We start from the raw sequence: 17,225 nt of genomic DNA on the forward strand, positions 1-17,225 counted from the left end.
ACCCATAATACAGCTAAATGTTCTCAGTATTTATGGGCAGGGAACTCCAATTCTCATGTCTGGGACTTCTCTATTTAATAATATTATCAGACATGAAATTGTTTTCAGGTATTTAGTTTTAAACACCTCTTGCCTTTGAAAAAGAATTTGTATTTACTTAGTAATTGTATTGTTAAGAATCCACTTAGGCTTTCTTCACATGTAAAAACAAATATAAATAGTTTTTTGGGGATTTTTTTTTAATCATGACACACATGACAGATTCTGATACTTCATAGATTTAGCTGCACAGGTAGGTATGTGTTCAATAAGCCATCTCAACTCAAAAATAGTTACTTTCCACCAGGGGGCAGTGGTGGCTCCATTAAAGCAGTCTTGGGTCATATGAAAGACCCATGCAAAATGGCAATAATAGTATACTTTTGATTTTTAAAGAGAACACAAATAAATATATATATAAATAAAAGTCTAAGCAACCATTACAACCGAATGACCAGAACGACTGGAACGACCAGAACGACCAGAACCACTGGACTGACCGGTCGCTATGACACGCACTGACCACCAGGGGGCAGACGCTCAACACAGGAGCTGCCCCCTGGTGGTCAGTGGGCTTCCACAGTGGGAGTGTTGCTTAGCTGACCTACCCTTCCCCGTGGCCCACCAGCTGGGGTGGTAGCCACTCCCTCCCTCAGTAGTTCTGTAGGTCCTATCTCCAGAGAACGGGCGAGGCACCAATGGACCAGTGCTGCTGGCACAATCCCAACAGCACCATTGGCCTCTTGGAAGTTGGCCTTGGGCACTGCGGCCTCTTCCCCTTGCCAGACACTCTGCAAGGAAGAAAGGATATAAGAGCAGCCACCAGGTGGCTCCTGACAACCAGAGTGAATGTCAGCGGGATGGATCCAGATCCCAGGCTGGCAAGGGCATCCCAACTGGAGGGCTAGTCATGTCCCAGCCTTCCCCACCCCCCTGGGGACCCCACCTGTGCACGAATTCGTGCACTTGGCCTCTAGTTCAAAGATAAGAAAGCTCTTTATTACTACTTATGATGAAAATCATTCAACACTATATTTTTAGAAAATCAATATAGGTAGCACGTTTCAAAGGAAAACAAAACACTCAGTTACCATATAATACTTTTTCACTAGACCTCAATTTCTCTTACCCACTGGTCTTATTCACCCTCTGAGATTAGATTGCCTTTTTTCTATTTCTCTAGAAATCATTGTTTTGAAATCTATCTTCTTTTACTGGATTTATAAGTGGAGTTTTCAGTTTAAGGGCAGCCTGACTGTTAAGACCTTTTAAAATGTTTTCTCTCTTTCAGCCATGGTTGTATAAAGCTTACTATTGCAGCCAAGTCAGAGAGAGATCATGGAAAGATATATCTTTATTTCCTTCCTTCATTTCTTTTCCTTTTCTTCCTTTCTTTCTTTCTTCCTTTCTTTCTTTCTTTCTTTTTTTTTCTTTTTTCTAAGACTATATGTTTCTTCTGTTTCATTTGCCTGTCTTCTTTCAGATGAAAGAGAACTGGTTTAAACTGTCTTAGGAATTTTAGTTAGAAAAACCTCTGTGTGTTGAGGAGATGGGAGTTCTCAGCCAGAAGAGGGTATCCTTTATCTTAAGAAAGTATCCTTCGTTCACATAGTATTTGAGTTTTAAGTGTTGTGGTTCCCCTAAACAACTGGCTCCCTCTTTGGCTTGAATGCCGGTGCTCCGCAGGGATTTGCCCTTTCTCCGGGAGAGCCCATCAGCACCCCACGTTTCATCTATGACTGATGAGCTAATGAGTCTCAGATCTGCATCTTCAACAGGGTTTCTTGTAAAAACTGAAGACTCATCACTAAATATTTTAGTTGACATTTTTACTTGGATATCTCATGACAACATCAGACTACATGGACTACTATTAATAGATTCATTAAGTCTGTTCTCCTCATCACCCAATGAGCCTTTTTCATTCACATGTCCACTCATTCACCATGACCCTGGACCCTAGAGTCCTCTCAGTCCCATCCACTTTTACACATCCAGTGCCTTCTTTGAAATCTACCTTCTATCTAATTCCCACATCTTTAACTCTCAGACCATCTATCCATCTTCTTTGCTAGTTACCTCTCAGTGGCACTCCTAAAATATGCTCATAATTCATTTCCTTATTTCCAGTGTTGCTGCCCTTCCCATAATGCCTTTTCCAATAGACTATTTAGAATGAACTTTCTAAAAATGGAAAGCCTATATGCTTTGCTTCACAGACTTTCTGATCATTGCCTTCTTCATCATCATATTCCTATGCTTCAGAGACAATTGCTGGTCCTAGAGCAGCAGCCTGTCTTGTGAATCATCTTATCTTTTGCACTTCTGTTGTCCTCACCTCCTTTCATCTGCTGATTCTCACTCAAGTTCAAGACTGCATTGATATATCACTTTCCCTAAGAACTTTTTTCTATCTACTTCTAGACATTAAATATACCACTCAGTGCTCCTATAGTGCTCATGCTTATACCATTTATGAAAAATAGTGTAACCATTGATTTACTTGTCTCTCTTCCCTGCTCTGTGGGGAAATGCTGGGGTTTTCCCCTTAGGGTCCCTGGTACCTATCAGTGTGCCTGAGACTCGTGGTTACATGGTGAATAAGTGGCTCATACGTGGTTCAGATCTGATAAGTTTCTTCAAAATTATTTCTAAAATAACAAATCTAAGATCTCATGAATATAAAAATGATATAGGAAATGTCTTGATCAAATTTTATGATAATAACTGGAAGAATTTTTAGATCTGATTCACATGCATAGCTGGAGGAAGTCCCATGAGAAACAGTTAAATAGTAGTCCTTCATAATGCCACTATAGCTTCACATATGCAAAACGGGAAAAATAATTTTAAAAAATGTCTTGGTTTATAATTCATATTTGTTATTATTATACACAAACTAAAAGGCCAGTCCCCATTTGTGTTCAATAATCCTCCCTCCATTGGTACAGGAATATATCTTATTTTATTGTGGCTATGAATCTATTCGAAATATGAACTCTAGCAAATAGCTTCCCACAAAAAAAGTAATAGAGGAGATTTATGTAGGTTCATATTCATGTACTAGTAATGTGGTAGCCACATTATGTTCCCTGTTTGAAAGGCACTTTAGAAAAAGATCAGGAACTTGCTCAGGCTGGTATGGCTCTGTTGGTTGGGCATTGTCCCATGCACTGAAGGTTGCTGGTTCGATTCTCGGTCAGGGCATATGCCTGGGTTGCAGGTGATCCCTGGCAGGGGACATACAGGAGGCAGCAGATCAATGTTTTGCTCTCATATCGATGTTTCTTTCTCTCTCCTCTTCCTTCCTCTCTCTCTAAAAAGAAAATCAATAAAAACTTTTTTTTAAAGAAAAAGATCAGAAATTTAACATTACTCGGTGTTTAGGGAGGTCTTAAGCTAGCTGTTACCATGAGTTCAGTATTTATTAAAAATACATTGTTAAGGGTGACTGCATTATCTAAAGACACGATTTCTAGTTGCCAGCTTTGAACTAGGCAAACAGAGTTCGTCAGCCTGTCTGCTGAGAAATATTATTGGTTATAACGGATAGTCCTTGGGGAATAACAGGGAGTTACTTCATGGGTGAGTTTACATGAGATTTTTCATACCCAGCAGAAAAGATGGATCTGGGGAGCCATGTCTATTGCAACTATAGTGAAACTGTTCAAATCGACTGACAGTGTAATTAGGTAAAAGCGACAGGAAATTTGGGGTTTAGTTTTTTTGAATTCTACATTTGTCTTTTCTAATAACCACTCAAGGCCCTCTCCTTAATCTAAGAAGGGACAAAAGAGAGATGTCGTCTATGGTTTTAATCTTCTACCAAGAATATGAGTGGAATTACAGCTTTGCTGTGGTAAATTTAGGCTTTTTGGGTATCACTTACAGAGTTCTTAAAAAGCCTTTGGTGTTTAAGTGAAAGAAGTTAAAGTTGAGTCAGTCTTTTCAATATGGTTGTCTTTTGACACAAATATTCCTACAAAGCCCTGGAATTATAAGGACTATGCTAAGGGGTGAAATATACCTTCACTCTCCTCAGAGATAAGTTGACGATGCCAGCTTGCCCGTGTGTGTGTGTGTGTGTGTGTGTGTGTGTGTGTGTGTGTGTGTGGTGCTTCATCTCCTTGGATGTCCTGAATGACCTCAGAGGACCATAATGATCCCTCCTGCCCCGCATCTCTGCCCAACGTCAGCGCTCTCACATCTGCCCTGCACTCTGCCCTGCGCTCCAGTCTGTGGTTTGCCTCGAGCCAGCCTGTGCCATGTGTCCTGTTGGCTTCGTTGCTATCACCGGCTTTTTGGATTATTTCCGTGGCTGGCTTGACTTTTCCTTTGCATTCACTGGTAACGCGCTTGTTTAATTTCTGTTTAAATTTTGTGTGTCTCTCTTTCTCTCTCCTGGCTTGTTCCCTGTCTGTCCACGCTGTTGTGCTGACTGTCTTCGCTGCTCATTCCCTGCTGCCTCTAGTCTTCATCAGGTGCAAGCTGCGGACCTGCGGAGAGTGTCTGCTCCCCCTGGCTCCTTCACCATGTGAGTACAAAGCCGGTCAGTTTTTACGTTTTGTCTCTCACCCTCCTCTCCTCCTCAGGATTAGATGACCTGCGCCCTTTTCCTTCACAGGTCTGCTTCTCAGACAAAGAACCGCCTAACCACAATTGCCTTCTTTACCCCTTCTCTGCTTTGAGATGGAGCTGCGAAGTTCATTGTGTTCTACTTGTCTCATTCCTCTATGAGTTCACAGTTTAATTTTTTATTAGATACTTTAGGGCCCCTAATTGCATAGGGCTCTATATAAGTCCATACTAAGCATTGCTTTTTATGGAAAGCTGAGGTCATACCATTAGACCATTACTCTGATCTAATTATCTAGGGCTCAGGGAGGATGTTGAAGAAGTGCCTGCTGACCTTGATTTGTAGACAGACCCCTAAAATTATGTATGGGGTTCTGGGTATGGTCATCTGCATCTGTGCATTTTTCTGGGATAAGGATCTGTGGTTGTAATAAAGGAGCAATGCCCTAAAACTTTCATTGAGTTAGCAAAACCCAGTTTATACACAATAATTTGTACTTAACATACTTAATGCTTTCATTTTTTTCTGGTGAAAACAGACAAAAAGAAAATACGTGTTTTAGCACTCCACTTCGGGACTTTATGTTGTTGCCTCTGTCTTGCTCTTCTTTCTTGTCTCCATCTCCCATGTACTTAGCTAGCTTTTGTTATGTTTCGGGTCCTGGTACAGGTGCTTAACATACATTATGCTAATGTACTCCCCCAACAACCCTATATCCTATGTGGTATTATTATCTTCATGTGATACATGAGAAGCCTGATGCACAGTGAGGTTAAGTAACTTGCCTAGGGTCACACAGCTAATGAATGGCAGACTGGGATGCAAACTCAGGCCATCTTACTTCAGAGTTCATACTCTTAACAGTTTATACTCTGCCGCCTTTCATCCATCATGATCCTTTCTATTTCTCAGGACCTGGTTGAATGATTGCCTTCTCAAAGAATTGGTCCTTGATTCTTGCTGTCAGAGTTAGCTACATCCTTACAGGAGTTCACTATTGATATTCTCATAGTTCTCAAAGGTTTAGTAAATTGGTATCAATTACACAAGCTCTTTATCATTTGTATCCCACACTAGACTTTGAGATCTTTGACCATATCTTCTTATGAATCTTTGTGTTCCCTGCTCTGATCACAGATCTCAGCACAAAGTATTCTGAAACCAAACATAATGTTTGGTTGGTAGAATGAATGAATGAAAGAATACAGTTCTAAATTGACCTGTTCAATGTCTAACATCTAGGTATATGCCAAAGTGATATAATTTTATTTTCAACCCTAGTCTTATAGATATACACTTACTTATTAAATATTTTTGCAAAATATTTATTTTGTACTTTCTTTGCATCAGCACAATAAAGCACTACCTTTATGTACATTAAAATTGAGTGATCAAAGAATCAATGAGAAGGTAGCATTTAATTTCCAATTTAATGCAGGTTATTGCTGGGGTATATTCTCTGTTCTACAGAAGGCCTGTTCAGAAAACTTGAGTCCAAGCAATGGCTCTCAGGGATCATTACTTTCAGTGGCACTACTTATAGAGTTCAGAGTATTGAGAGTATCAACAACCGAAGTGCATGTGATATGTGCTATATTTCTATCACTCTTTAAGTTTGTATTGTGTTTAAGTCTTAGTGGCATGTAAATTAAATGAGGCACTTTTTTTCTTATTTCAGGTATGTATGCTATAGTGAGGTAAATTTGTTTGTTTTGAAAGGGTATAACAGGCAAGACACCAAGGTATGGCCACTTTAAATCCAAAATGTTTTATATTTATATAGGATATATTAAATAGTACATATTATATGTAACAGATGAAATATTTATATAATAAAATTATATTAAATTTGAGTATAACTTTTAAAATTAGATAGCAAAACACTATCACATAGAGCGAGGAACATGGAGAAAAATCTAAGCACAATAGTGAGTACTGTCTTTATATATTACAGCAATGGTAACTTAGCTTTGACCCACTTTCACCCTGCTATTTGCTATTTTCAGCGATGTTTAACAATCCATATTAATGTTCTTTGGTCCTCATGAAAGTCAGGACTCCAGTATGTGTCTAATATATAACCCTTTACAACTGGCTTCTTTAACTGACCACAATGTGTTTGGTACTTATCAAAGTTGTTGCATACATCAATCATTTTTTCCTACTTACTGCTGAGCAGCATTTCATTGTATGAATGTTTCCATTTATTTACCCATTTACTCATTAAAGGACATCTCGATCTGGGTTATTTCCTGTGCTGGGAAATTATGATAGACATTCCATAAACATTGATGAAAGGGTTTTGTGTAAACATTAGTTTTCATTTTCCTAGGTTAAACACCTAGAAATGGGATTCCTGGATCATATGGTAAGTGTGTGCTTAACTTCATAAGAAATCGACTGTTTTCCAGAGTGATTGTCCCATTTTACATTTCCACCAACAAATGTATGCAAATTCCAGTTTTTCTATATCCCTGCTAACAGCATTTGAAATTTTTTTATCATTTGATCATTCTAAAATGAGTGTCTTTACATGTGATTATTTGTGTTCTATTTTGTACTCTTTGATGAAGTATCTGTTCAAGTCTCACCAATTGGGGAGCTGTTTTGTTTTCTTCCTGTTGAATTTTGAAAATTTATCATATACACCGGTGGGCAAAAGTAGGTATACAGTTGTGAGTACATGAAATACAGTTTTTTTTGTATTATTATTTATTAATTATTGTATTATTTACCATACTGTACAACTGCTTTTGGCCCACCCTGTATTCTGGAGTCATTTGTTAAGTATATGCTTTGTGGACGTGAATATTTTTATTGCAGTATATCTACTGTCTTTTCATTCTCTTAACAATATCTTATACAGAGCAATATTTTCAACTTTTGACAAAGTTAAAATTATTGATTTTTTCTTTAAAGAGGTATGTTTTTGTATTCCATGAGTGCTTGGCACATAGTAGCCAATCAATAAACATCTGTTGAATGAGAAGAAAACACCTGTATAGAACTCGTAAAGTAGCTATTTGAGAACTCTGAAAAGTAAGTGATAACAGCAGATTGGAGAAGATAAGAATTTAAAATGCCATCAAACTGGTGGTGAGCTCTGCTGTTGTTTTTCCTCCAGAAACCTTGGTGTGGACTCCAGGCAGTACAAAGCCTGCCTCAGTCTGGGTGCAGGCAGAGGAAGCTCTAGGAGAGCCCTTGGGCTCCTACTTAAGGAAAGGAAAGGGACTCTGAATGCTCAGAGAAATTGGGGAAATTCTCCCTTTTTTTAATTGCTCCCCCCCTCCCCAATTTTCTTATACCCCAGCACTCAGGCAGTTTTGACACACTGGTATGTTTGGTGTTACATTCAAGAACTCTTTGTTTAATCCCAGTTCATGAATATTTCCTCCTTTGTTTTCTTCTGGAAACAAACGTTTTACATGTTGTATTTAAATCTGTGACTTGTTTTGAGTTATTTTTTGTATAGAATGTGAGGTTTAGCCCGGGCCGGCGTCGCTCAGTAGTTGAGTGTTGACCTATGAACCAAGAGGTCCGGGTTAGATTCCCAGTCAGGGCACATGCCTGGGTTGCAGGCTCGATCCCCAGTAGGGGGCGTGCTGGAGGCGGCCTATCAATGATTCTCTCTTATCATTGATATATCTATCTATCTATTCCTCTCCCTTCATCTCTGTAATCAATAAAAACATATTTAAAAATAAATAAATAAAATGTGAGTTTTAGGTTACTTGTGGGTTTTTTATTATTATTCTTTTTGCATTTAAAATTGTTTAGTGGTTCCAGCACCATTTGTTGAAAAGACCAACTTTTTCTATGGGGTTGCCTTTACATTTTTTATCAAAAATTAATTGGTAATATATAGATAGATAGATATACATACATATGAATATGGACATATTTGGATAGATGTTACTTTTGGGACTCTATTCTATCCTATGGACCTATACTGGTAGCAGCAATGACAAAGGCTTCAGGTGCTTAAAATTATAAGTGAAGAAAGACTTTCTTCTCAATAAGAGCAGCTGTGACCTAAGAGAAAGGGATAAACCAACACTGCTTCTTTCTCTCTGTACTGCCTGGTCCTGACATGAACACGTTGCAGGAAGTATGCAGCAGAGGGAGGTAGCTAAAGCCTTAGTTTTCTGGCTTACAGACCAGAAAAAGGAGCCCCAGAAAACTCTTCCACACCCTGCACTCTCTCAGGGAGTAGCCAACACATTGCCAAAGTGGAAATTTACATGTAGGCCTTTGTAAACTATGACGTTGACCTCTAAAGTAGCCAAGAGGATCCATCAGACATAATTTGCCTCAGAATGAATTAAGCTGTTGGTGGCTAACACACCAGCCTTCGTAAGAACCTCAGAATGAATAGCACTTCTGGGCCAGCTAAGCTTCCAGAAGAGCTTGTTATCTGGGGCAGAAATCTGTTCAAATTCTGATTCATCGATTATAAGTTTTGGGTCATAGTTTCTGGACCCAAAGATCAATTGTGAGGGTACCAAAAGGGCCTAAGCATTCAAAAGTTGGGAGTATATTTATGGCTAATGCTTTTGTTATTATTACTGTATCCCTCGGTGTTATCTCTGAGTGGTAGGATTATAGATAATTTCTAATTGGCTTTCTATATTTTCTGATTGATTTCAATGAACATGCATTATTTCTATAAAGGGAAAGAAAGCAAATAGTAAATTTGATACTTTTAAAAGAACAGGAGAGAGTTGCTAAATCCAGGAAACTGAAAGAAAAAAAAAAAAAAAGTCACTTGCTCAATCTCAGAGTCAGATCATGAAGTTTAGAGTTAGCTTCAGGATTTCCGAAAAACAAAGCTACTTGCTCTCTGAGTGCCTGAGCAGAGATAACTGCTAAGCTTCACCCATCTTCCCTTTCTCTCTCCTCCCACTGTCACCTTTCCTGGGTTATCTTCTAGTGATTTCACTTGACCTTCAATTGGGCCAAAATGTCATGCTTTCCTTTCTTTTCATGCCAACTTCTCTCTGCTGGTTCCATAAATCAGATAAACAATTCCAAAGCAAAGGAAGTAGGAGCTACTTGGGCTTTATCTCAAACCAATTTCCAAATTTGAGCCCAGGCTGCAACATGGACCATGGTTTTCCTCCCTGGGCTCTGAGTGCCCCCAAGAGCTTTCTTCCTCTGCCTGTGCTCTTCCCCGCAGCTCACCAGAGGGGTCTGTTTTATGACAAAAGGGGCAGCAGGAGTGGACCAAGTCTCTGACTGGAGTGTCTTCCTCCTTATTCCGTAGCCCTACCCCCAACCCCTGTGGTCACATCCTTAGTTTTGTGTATCTAGGGGGCTGGGCATGTGTTTGTCTGTGGAATATTGATCATGTATTAACCTTTTGGCATTTCAGTTTTTCAGATATTTTAAAAAATGCAGCTAGTCCCTGCATTTTAAATATCTATCAACTTTGAAGTTCTGTTACGGTAAAATTCAGGGCATGACCCCACACTCTGTGAAAATCAGTCCCAAGGGGATATCTAAGGCGCAAGTAGGCAAGACAGACCATGGGACATGACATGTCATCCTTTAGCCCTAATGCTGACCAGGGAGGCCCAGGTCCTGCACTGCCATGGGACAGTCAATGTCTCACCTTACGCTAAGCAGAACCCTAGTGGCTTTGTTCCATTTAGCCAGAGAAGTAATCATGTGTGCCTGACATTATGCTAACCAGCTTGAGTTCTGATCAGATTTAATGTCCTAATACTAGTATATAGTAACAGTTGTTACTATTCCCATTCCATAGATGAGAAGACTGAGAATAAAAATGTTAGAAAACATGCCTAAGATCATAAAAGTGATTAAGTTAAGTTTAACACTCAAGGCCATCTGCTTTGAGGATGGCATTTAAGACCCTGAACTCCACCATTAGCATAAGCTTTGGTCATTTTCCTGTGTGTGTATGTTTATTTTCATATATGTGATTTACATATTTTAATCAAATCATACTATGTAAACTTCCCCCTTTGTCAGAAAATGTGGGGATGAATAATAATTTAGAATTCAATTTTGAGTGTTTCAATTGTGTAAATCTTTGATAAGTTTGCAGTTCAAATGTTATAAGAAAAGTACCGGAATGATAAACCCCAGTTAAAAATAAATTCGAGTACTGCTAAAGCACTTGAAGACTTTTAGGATTGTTAGCCAGGGCATTTGGTCTGTGAAAGAGGCTCATTGTGAAGGGCCCAGATCTCATCCTCAGTGGACGGGGTTATGTGGTCTTCCCTTAGCAAAGGTAAGCACGTCGCAGACTCTGGTGCAGTTATGTGAAGGATAATACAGTTAGGACTCCCTCCACATTTGAAATTATATCTATTTGCTTTTTAAAAGTGTTTTTAGAGGTGGGTTATTCATGCGTGCATAGGTGTAAAAGCAGTCTTAGGAGTCAGCACTTCTCGCAGAGTGAAAGGTCACTTCAGAAGTAAAGTGAGTATTTACTCAGTGCTGCTGGCTTGCAGTGCAGCCATAGGAGGCTGTGGCACAAGTCAGCTTCCGGGTTAGCGGGCGGTTTGGTATAGGCTATGTACCAGGTCTGCTGGGCTGGACCCAGGAGGGAAATAAATTCATGAATTTTTGTTCATTTCTTTAGTCAAGATAAATTTTCTAAAAAATTAAAATTTAACCCTTTGCACTCGCTTTCTTTTTTCTCGATTCCTTTATTCTAATGCTAACCGTGTCGAGTTACACTCGACATCTGAGTGCTAAAGGTTAAAAATCTGATCTTAGAAATAACATTAGTTCAATAATACAACAGTAATTTTTTTTTATTATTCTATATACCTTGACTTTTAGAAGAAGTTGAAATTAGGTTTAAATAACCTGAACAGTGTTATCAAGCCACCGGAGTTTTCCAACCCACTCTTCTATTATGTATCTTTTATAACCAATAGTCATAGGACCAAAACAGAATGCATTAGTTCTCTTAGGTCAGTGGTCGGCAAACTCATTAGTCAACAGAGCCAAATATCAACAGTACAACGATTGAAATTTCTTTTGAGAGCCAAATTTTTTAAACCTAATCTATATAGGTAGGTACATCGTTATTAACTTAATTAGGGTACTCCTTCAATCGCACTGTATGTGCGCGCCCGCAGGTGGTATTTTGTGGAAGAGCCACACTCAAGGGGCCAAAGAGCCACATGTGGCTCGCGAGCCGCGGTTTGCCGACCACTGTCTTAGTGCATCTTTTTAGCAGGCATCTGTATGAATTTGCAAGGGCTGCCACAATAAAGTACCACAGCCTAAGTAGCTTGAACAACAGAAATTTTTCTCCTCAGCTTCTGGGAGCTAGAGGTCTGATATCACGGTCTTGGCTGGTCAATTTCTTTTGAGGCCTCTCTGTTTGGCTTGTTGATGGCCATCATCTTCCTGTGTCTTCATGTTTTCTTCCTCTTTGTGTTCTCACCTCTTCTTAAATGGACACCAGTCAGATTAGATTAGGGTCCACCCATAAAACCTCATTTAACCTTAATTCCTCTGAAGACCTTGTCTCCAAATATGGTCATATTCTGAGGAACTGGAGGGTTAGGACTTGATTATATGAATTTTCCAGGATACAACCCAGCTCATAATAGCATCTTAGTAGATACATTTGAATTTTAAGGTTCTTTTCCTGCCACCAACTATATGAAGATTGAACTTTGTGTATATTACTTGTATTAATAGTTTAATTCCTTAAATTCTTTTAAAAATGTTATAAGAAGGGCTGAAGGACATTGCTCTTTTATTTGTAGCAGATTCTCTCTATTAATTATATGAGTACAATAAAGTTGATGACTTGTCTGATCCAAAATTCATTTTCTGTAAAATAATGTGGTTTAACAATATGAACTTTACATTTCTTTTTGAATCCAAATTCCTAAAACTGTTACTATAATAAAATAGCTGTAGAAATACAGACTATAAAAGGAAAGGAAAAGGAATAATTTTGCTAGTCTTTGTGAAGAAAAGATTTATTTACATAGGGACTCTCTACCCAGAAGAAAACAAAACAAAACACACACCTAGATATTTTTAGAAAGTACTCATTCATATCTTCATAACAACATTACAACTGCAATGTTATTAATGGATTTACTGCATTCAGAGAGAAAAAAATAAATGTTTTTGTTTTTTACTCCAGTACTGCAATAATAACTGATATTATATTCTGCCATAGAGTAAGAAAAATATATCAATAACAAACAAATCTAGACATTTGTTTCCAGCGTTCCAAGAGGGTGTTTAGTTTGGATTGCTTTGCTGGCATGGTCATAAATTGCAGTGTGCATTTCATTTGTAGGAGAACTTCAAGTTAATTATAGCAATACAGTTTAGTTTTCTTGGTCTTTCATAGTATCCTGAAACACTTTTATGAAATGAAAAGTGGGTACATTTTCAAAGGCATGAAAAAAAATACTTGTTGATGCTAGAGTTAATTAATCCCCAGAACCAGTTGTCACATTTTGTGTCAGAAAATGAAATACTAAAAATGAATTCAGCAAGTTCCAAAGTTGTAGCTAAAATATTTGACTAAACTAAAAGTGGAATTGGAAGAATTACAAATGTAACAAAGATGCCAAAGCTTTTTATCTCTATATTATGGATAACTAATTATTTTCTTTTCTTAATCATTTAGACTCTCCTGCTCTCAAGAGAAGTTATTTTTGTCCTTTAATTGGGACATAACTCTTTTGCTCTGATGATTTTTTATTGCCTAGGCAAAGTAAAATAATTGCGTTTTTCCTTGAAGATAGGTCCTTGGATTATGAATATATTAGGATATTGCCTTTGGTAGAGATGTGAGCTACTTTAACATGGTGAGTGAAATGAGAGGAAGAAATGGGAGAAGCAAAAGTACCCCAAATTTCACATTCTTTTATGACATTCCCAACAGAAACCATTTTTTCCTCTCTTTCATTGTTTTACTTTTAATTGATATTTTTGTTCGTTATGTCATGATTGTTTATTCTTAATCATCTGAATAATTTATTAGTCTAACACTAACAGTATATCTTAAGGAACATTTTCCTTAAGTTTACTATCAAATTTTACAAGGCTATTTTTTAAAAAAATATATTTTATTGATCTCCCACAGAGAGGAAGGGAGAGGGATAGAAAGCTAGAAACATCAATGAGAGAGAAACATCGACCAGCTGCCTCGACACCGGGGATGTGCCCGCAACCAAGGTACATGCCCTTGACCGGAATCGAACCTGGGACCTTTCAGTCCGCAGACCGACGCTCTATCCACAGAGCCAAACCGGTTTTGGCAAGGTTATTTTTGTTGGTTAGTAATTGGTGTAGTGGTAGAATTGTCATATGATTTTTACAAGTTCTGTTCTAGCAATGTGTCTTTATTGTCTGTTCTTACATCAACCAGAAGAATGCTTCATAAAAAATTCTTTAGTCATTGGGTCAGGAATTAGAGAAAGGTGATAAAAAGTTTCCACCTAATTGGCTAAATTGCTGAGTTGGAAAGAGGAATTGGGTTTAGAGGACTTTCTGATTCATTCTCCTTGGATTTCTGACAAGGAAACATGGGTTATTGGGAGCACATCTGTGCTACAAGTGGGGGACTTGGCTTTCCACCAGCTATAAGCTGATGACTAGCAGAGTTGTAGGGGAGGTGTGATGCCATGTCTCTCTCCAGAGCCAAATGTAACACCACTGACTATTCCAGACCTTGGCAAGCCATTGTCAACCTGGATGGGAAAATAGGCGCTAAAACATAATGGTAAAATGCTCATTGCCTGCTAAGAAGAAATGACTTTGCAAGTATGCTTTCTCTAATATCAAGATTTTAGGGAAGTATAGTGTCCTTTTATAAGATGTTTTGTATGGAAAGCTAAAGCCATTTGGAGAAATGTTTCTTATATAATGCCATTTATTGCCAGGCCAATACTTACTTTGTATTTTCTTGACATAAGACAAAATGCTGAAATTCTCTCCTTACTGAGCCTATTTCCTAGGAATGCATAGCTACTTTCGTACAATTCTCACAGTAGCTTTTCAATAGGAACACATCTTGTCATTTACACATCAATCCTTTCTCACGCTAACTGGAGTTACAACATTTCTCAACCTTAATAGATGGCCATATTTATTTTCACTCCATTATTACTTCATGCATGTGGGCTACTGCTTTGCTTATTTTTACTTATAAAAATTCTAAATTTCTGATTTTTCTGAAGGTTTATTGGTGAAATATTTTAAGTATTTTAAAATTACAAGTAATCTTGGTTTTTTATAAAATTTCTTTTTAATATTACACTAGATGCATGCTCAAATGCCAACATTTGATTCATCAAAGTGTTTAGAGTTACCATATGAACAAATATACCAGTAGTTTTTAGCCTAATTTTAGTGTCTTTATTGATATATGTGAATGGCCACACAATTTTTTCTTCTGTGAAATGACACTTTTTTAAACTATGCAAATCCCAACACATATTTTAGCTTTCTTTGCAGCAAAGAAAGTCAATTTCCTTATCAGTTGCAAATAGGAACAGACTATGACAATAGCTTTTGATTGCAAACCCTAGTGAAGACTTTTAGCATTGTAAATAGCAAATAAATGTAAGGCTTTCTCTTTGATATATGGAATTTGAAACCTGAAATAAAAAGAAAGTCATTCTTTGTGAGCACGTAAAATCTGAAGCCATTCAGATGGATCGGGAGTGACATTATTCTATTGTGTCTCATTGGTTCAAGCCCAGTGGTTCCTTACGCCATTGGAGGTAGTGATTAATGGTCCTCTCCACAATCAGAACAGCGAAAGAACTCTCCATGCCTTTGCAGCTTATGGTACTAAAAGTAGCTCATGTTAGTGTTTTCTGATGGCATCTTCAGTCATTTTTAATAACCAGGAAACCTCCATTACATGGCCTCACTTCATAAAGTGGCAATGATTTGGGCCTGGTGTGATGAGAGACAGGGCTTGAACTCTTTACTTGTCCCCATTCCAACTGTTATTAACTGCTCTTCATCTCAGCGTTTTGAATCTGCAGAATTCTGCAAAAATGCATATTCCCTCTACCTCTCATTTCCATCCTTCTTTATTTCCTGTGGGTATTTACTTTCTTTGCCTTTCATCATCATATTTGCCCAATTTTAATACTCTTTAAGCATAAAAGAGCATAAAGAAAGAGTAAGTGGGAACTTAAAGTCCAAAACTCCTATCCTAACAGACTTTTTCTGCTAAAAGATATTCATCCTTAGAGGAGGATGAACTACAGGGGAGAAAAAGACGGAGCAGATGGAAATTTAGTTCAGAAACCAGGAGAGTGTTTTGAACTGAAGTCCAAGAAAAAAGGGTTTCCAGGAGCAGGGAGTTACCCACAGTGTGGAATGCTGCTGTGAAGGAGGAATGAGGGTGAGAACTGAGAAACAGATTTAATATGCACAAACAAAAGGAAAGGACAAAGTGAATATACTGCATGGTCTTATGAAGAGGACACTTTGAGAGTTCAAGAATGGCTTAACAAAAACAAATCTGAGATTCTGGTATCCAGAACTTATAACATTAAGTATATGTGGGATGATTCTACATAAAAGTCTCAGAATTGGATGATGGAGTTAATCAGTGCTTTGAAAGTCACTGCCTCCCAAAAGAAATGAATGATCAAGAGAATCTGAAATCTTGCCTGGCCAGCATGGCTCAGTGGTTGAGCGTCAACCTAAGAACCAGGAAGTCACAGTTCAATTCCCGGTCAGGGCACATGCCCAGGTTGCAGGCTCGATCCCCAGTGTGGGGAGTGCAGAAGGCAGCCAATCTATGAGTCTCTCTCATCATTGATGATTCTATCCCCTTCTCCCTCTTCCTTCCTCTCTGAAATAAATAAAAATATATTTTTAAAAAATTTAAAAAAAGAAAATTTGAAATATTGATCAAGGCTATTGACCTGAAACTGCTCTGCCTGTTTAGTTGCTTTGCAATGTTTCTAAGTGAACTCACTACTGGTTCTTCAACTTTGCTTCTCCTTTAAATGCTGGGACCATGATATCCAGCAGAAGAGATAGTGTCTAACAGCCACATACTACCTTCACTCCACTACATAATAATTTATTTCAATTTCAGAAGAATAAATATTTATTACAGATTTTGATGGAAGCATGAAAGTGTGCATTTCCATGTGTATTTGAAAGTCTTCAAAAATTTTACAATTATGTTTTGTTTCTACCAATGATATACACATTTTTTGCTATTTGGTACTTATTTCCTATTTTTAAACTATTAGCCATTAAGTCTGCAAATGTTTCTTTGACCAGTGATAGTTCTGGTGCTTAAAGTTTACATTCTTTTGCCATTAGTGGCTGTGGATGATTGTCTCAGTGATTTAAACCCAATTTTGTCCCAAAATAATAGAAGAGAGACAAATAAACAGAAGCTATGGAGAGAGAAAGAGAGAGTTAGATTCTTGAGGAAGAATTTGAAAAAGCTTGGAGCAGGTTAAACAAAGTATAGGGTACCTCCATCCTGCACCTCAATCCTGGATGAGGATTAAGCAGAGACTGAGCAGCTGTTGGAAGATGCAATCATATGGGAATATAGAATCAGATGGAATGGCAAACATTGAATTAGATAACATTTAGAATCTCTCCTAATCCTCTA

The 17,225-nt window shown here is 38.0% G+C and overlaps 1 protein-coding gene across 3 annotated transcripts in view; it reads left to right on the forward strand.

The window, feature by feature from the left end:
* The window catches only part of DGKI (diacylglycerol kinase iota), a 397,015-nt gene that overhangs the window by 263,520 nt on the left and 116,270 nt on the right, over nucleotides 1-17,225 (forward strand). Inside the window, exon 21 of one of the 3 annotated variants that reach the window (XM_054726100.1) lies at nucleotides 4,511-4,573. The exons of the other annotated variants lie outside the window; for them this stretch is intronic. Within the exon in view, the coding sequence (XP_054582075.1) occupies nucleotides 4,511-4,573 (63 nt within the window). The remainder of the gene's footprint in view (nucleotides 1-4,510; nucleotides 4,574-17,225) is intronic. 3 annotated transcript variants of the gene reach the window in all.

The sequence above is a fragment of the Eptesicus fuscus genome, chromosome 14, assembly GCF_027574615.1.
Source record: "Eptesicus fuscus isolate TK198812 chromosome 14, DD_ASM_mEF_20220401, whole genome shotgun sequence".
Classification (NCBI taxonomy): Eukaryota; Metazoa; Chordata; class Mammalia; order Chiroptera; family Vespertilionidae; genus Eptesicus; species Eptesicus fuscus.